Source organism: Nicotiana attenuata, chromosome 2 (genome assembly GCF_001879085.1).
Source record: "Nicotiana attenuata strain UT chromosome 2, NIATTr2, whole genome shotgun sequence".
NCBI lineage: Eukaryota > Viridiplantae > Streptophyta > Magnoliopsida > Solanales > Solanaceae > Nicotiana > Nicotiana attenuata.
In genome coordinates this window covers 8006755-8009089 of record NC_031990.1, presented here as the reverse complement: position 1 = coordinate 8009089, position 2335 = coordinate 8006755, and the positions used below count along the sequence as shown (strand labels likewise).

The 2335-nt window shown below is 35.4% G+C and overlaps 1 protein-coding gene across 2 annotated transcripts in view; it reads right to left on the bottom strand.

Moving 5' to 3' along the window:
- LOC109243915 (protein VAC14 homolog) overlaps positions 1-2122 on the bottom strand; it is a 17127-nt gene extending 15005 nt beyond the window's left edge. For both annotated transcript variants that reach the window (XM_019410930.1, XM_019410933.1), the window contains exons 1-3: positions 1808-2122; positions 1233-1346; positions 320-385 (exon numbers count right to left, since the gene is read on the bottom strand). In XM_019410930.1, the coding sequence (XP_019266475.1) occupies positions 320-385; positions 1233-1346; positions 1808-1903 (276 nt within the window). In that variant the 5' untranslated portion in view covers positions 1904-2122. The remainder of the gene's footprint in view (positions 1-319; positions 386-1232; positions 1347-1807) is intronic.

Genomic DNA, 2335 nt, shown 5'->3' with positions numbered 1-2335 from the left:
TAGTTTTTTAGTTTTCGGTTTTGGGGGGGGGGGGGGTCAAGAAATTCCAGAGATACAGCGGCGCACGGTTCAGAACTCGGTAGTTCTGGGCCCGCCCGCCTAGCCTTCTCCACTTAAATACCAGGTTTTTGCCTGCTTTAGGGTTTGAATCAGCGACGTGTGTCTAATCCACTCATCACGTGTTGCACTCTTCCCACTAGACCAAAGCCCTGGGAATAACCTCACCATTTCTCATTGCTAAACCAAAAGTTTCGAGCACATTTCCACAATTGAAAACTGATAGGAAATTTCAAAGTTGATCACAAGGTAAACACCCTACCTCAAGGTGCTGCGCTGCTTCTGAAGTCAAACCAACAGTTACTGCAGCCAGTCCTATCAATCCTCCCTGAACATAGTTTGAACAAAAAATGTAAATAACCAATTCATATTACAAAGAAAATACAGTCAATTTATATTACAAAGAAAACTTTTTTCCTGGTGTTTGGTTGGGTATAAAGTAGGTACCATATGATAATCACATAATGCGGAAAATAGAGTATGTGAATAGTGTTTGGTGAAGTTTTGTATTATTAAAGGTTGACAAAACTGTCACTAAATAACAACGACAACAGCACACCCAATGTAATCCCACAAGTGGAATCTGGGGAGGGTAGTGTGTACGCAGCCTTACTCCTACCTTGTGAAGGTAAAGAGCATGTTTAAAACTGTCACTAGATCAAGTGATATAAGTAAGAATTGTGATATGAGCAAAGAAAAATTACTTCCACCTAGAGGTGTAGATAGTAGGAGGGAAAGGGGTTCAATTGGATCCCCTTCGTCAAAAATTATAATGTGAAAATAGGATAAAAATGATGTGTTTTGGTTATACATTGTTGGATCCCCACATAGGGAAAGATTCTAGTGTAGTGGTAAAGGGGTTCAAATAGTTGTTCAAAAGTCACAAGTTCAAAATCTCGATTATGACATTCTAATATTTTTTGAATCCCCTTATATAAATTTCTGGTTCCGCCATTGCTTCCACTCATACAGCGGACACGAAGTCATCTCCTCCCTCTAGGTGGAAATTATTTTTCTTGGAGAAAACATTTTCCACAAAAAACAAAAGTAACCACACTTAAAAATAAATTTCATCAAGGATAACAATTTCCGTCACAAAACACACTACATTCATTACAATAGAATACAGCACAAAACGATACAAAACAAGCTGTAAGAGTAGAATTCAAACGCACTTTCCGGTTATGAGCCTGAGGTGAGTAAGTATACTCCTGAGTCAACAAATTGATCACACCAGCGATCTTGTCATGATCACCTGCACCTGTCAATTGCTTAATAATCCCTTCCAACTACACACAAAAACCCAATAAACATCAATATATCAGCAAAATCTTGAACTAAGGAAACAAGGATTTAAGTTATATACACTGACCTCTCTATAATAGCCTCGCTATATAACAGCTATACATTATAAAAACCAAATTTTTTGTGGAACCAATTTTCATGCTATGATAATATATGTTCTCCGTAACAGCACTTCGCTATAATAACCAAAAGATCCAGAACAAATGAGGTTGTTATAGAGAGGTTCGACTATAATGAATTTTTACACATCACTCTAATACAGGTTAGTTATCATTTATTCTATGTTACCAATCAATGCAATAGAACTTAAACTCAAAGAGAAAAAACCCCAAATCCCAAAAACAAGGGGGAAAATATCCAAACTTTCAGGGGAAAAAGGAACAAAATCCAAATTACAAAAATAAAAAGGAAAACAGAAATTCGAGAAAACCCCAGATAAAAATACCTCTAAAGCAGCATTCTTGCGCTTCTCGTACAGCTTATCCGACAGATTACGCAAAACAGCAGCTGGAATCACAGATAACGCTTCTGCGATAGTCATTTCAAGAATTCAAGCACTCAAGACACACACACATGTATATGACTGTAGTGACTGATGAGTTGTAAGTAAAATAGATCTTAAAAAAGAGGGAAAGATTGATGAAATCCAAAATTGAGACAGAGGGGAAAGATTGAAGAAAGGTTTTTGAAAATCTACGGGGAAAGATTATAGGGAAAAAAGTCTTCTTTTGAAAATTGTAATAGACTAGAATATCCTTTTTCTCATTTTCTATTTTAAATTAACTTATTCATACTCCACAGATAAATAATTTTGATAAATATAATATGGTTAGTTTTGACCAAGAAAAATGAATACCAACGCTTATTCTCCTTGTATCACTTCAAATTTGTACGACTTTGACTATTTTCTTAAAAAATAATTCATTACAATATCTTAATTTGAATTAGATGTTTGTTTCTTTTATCAAATTAA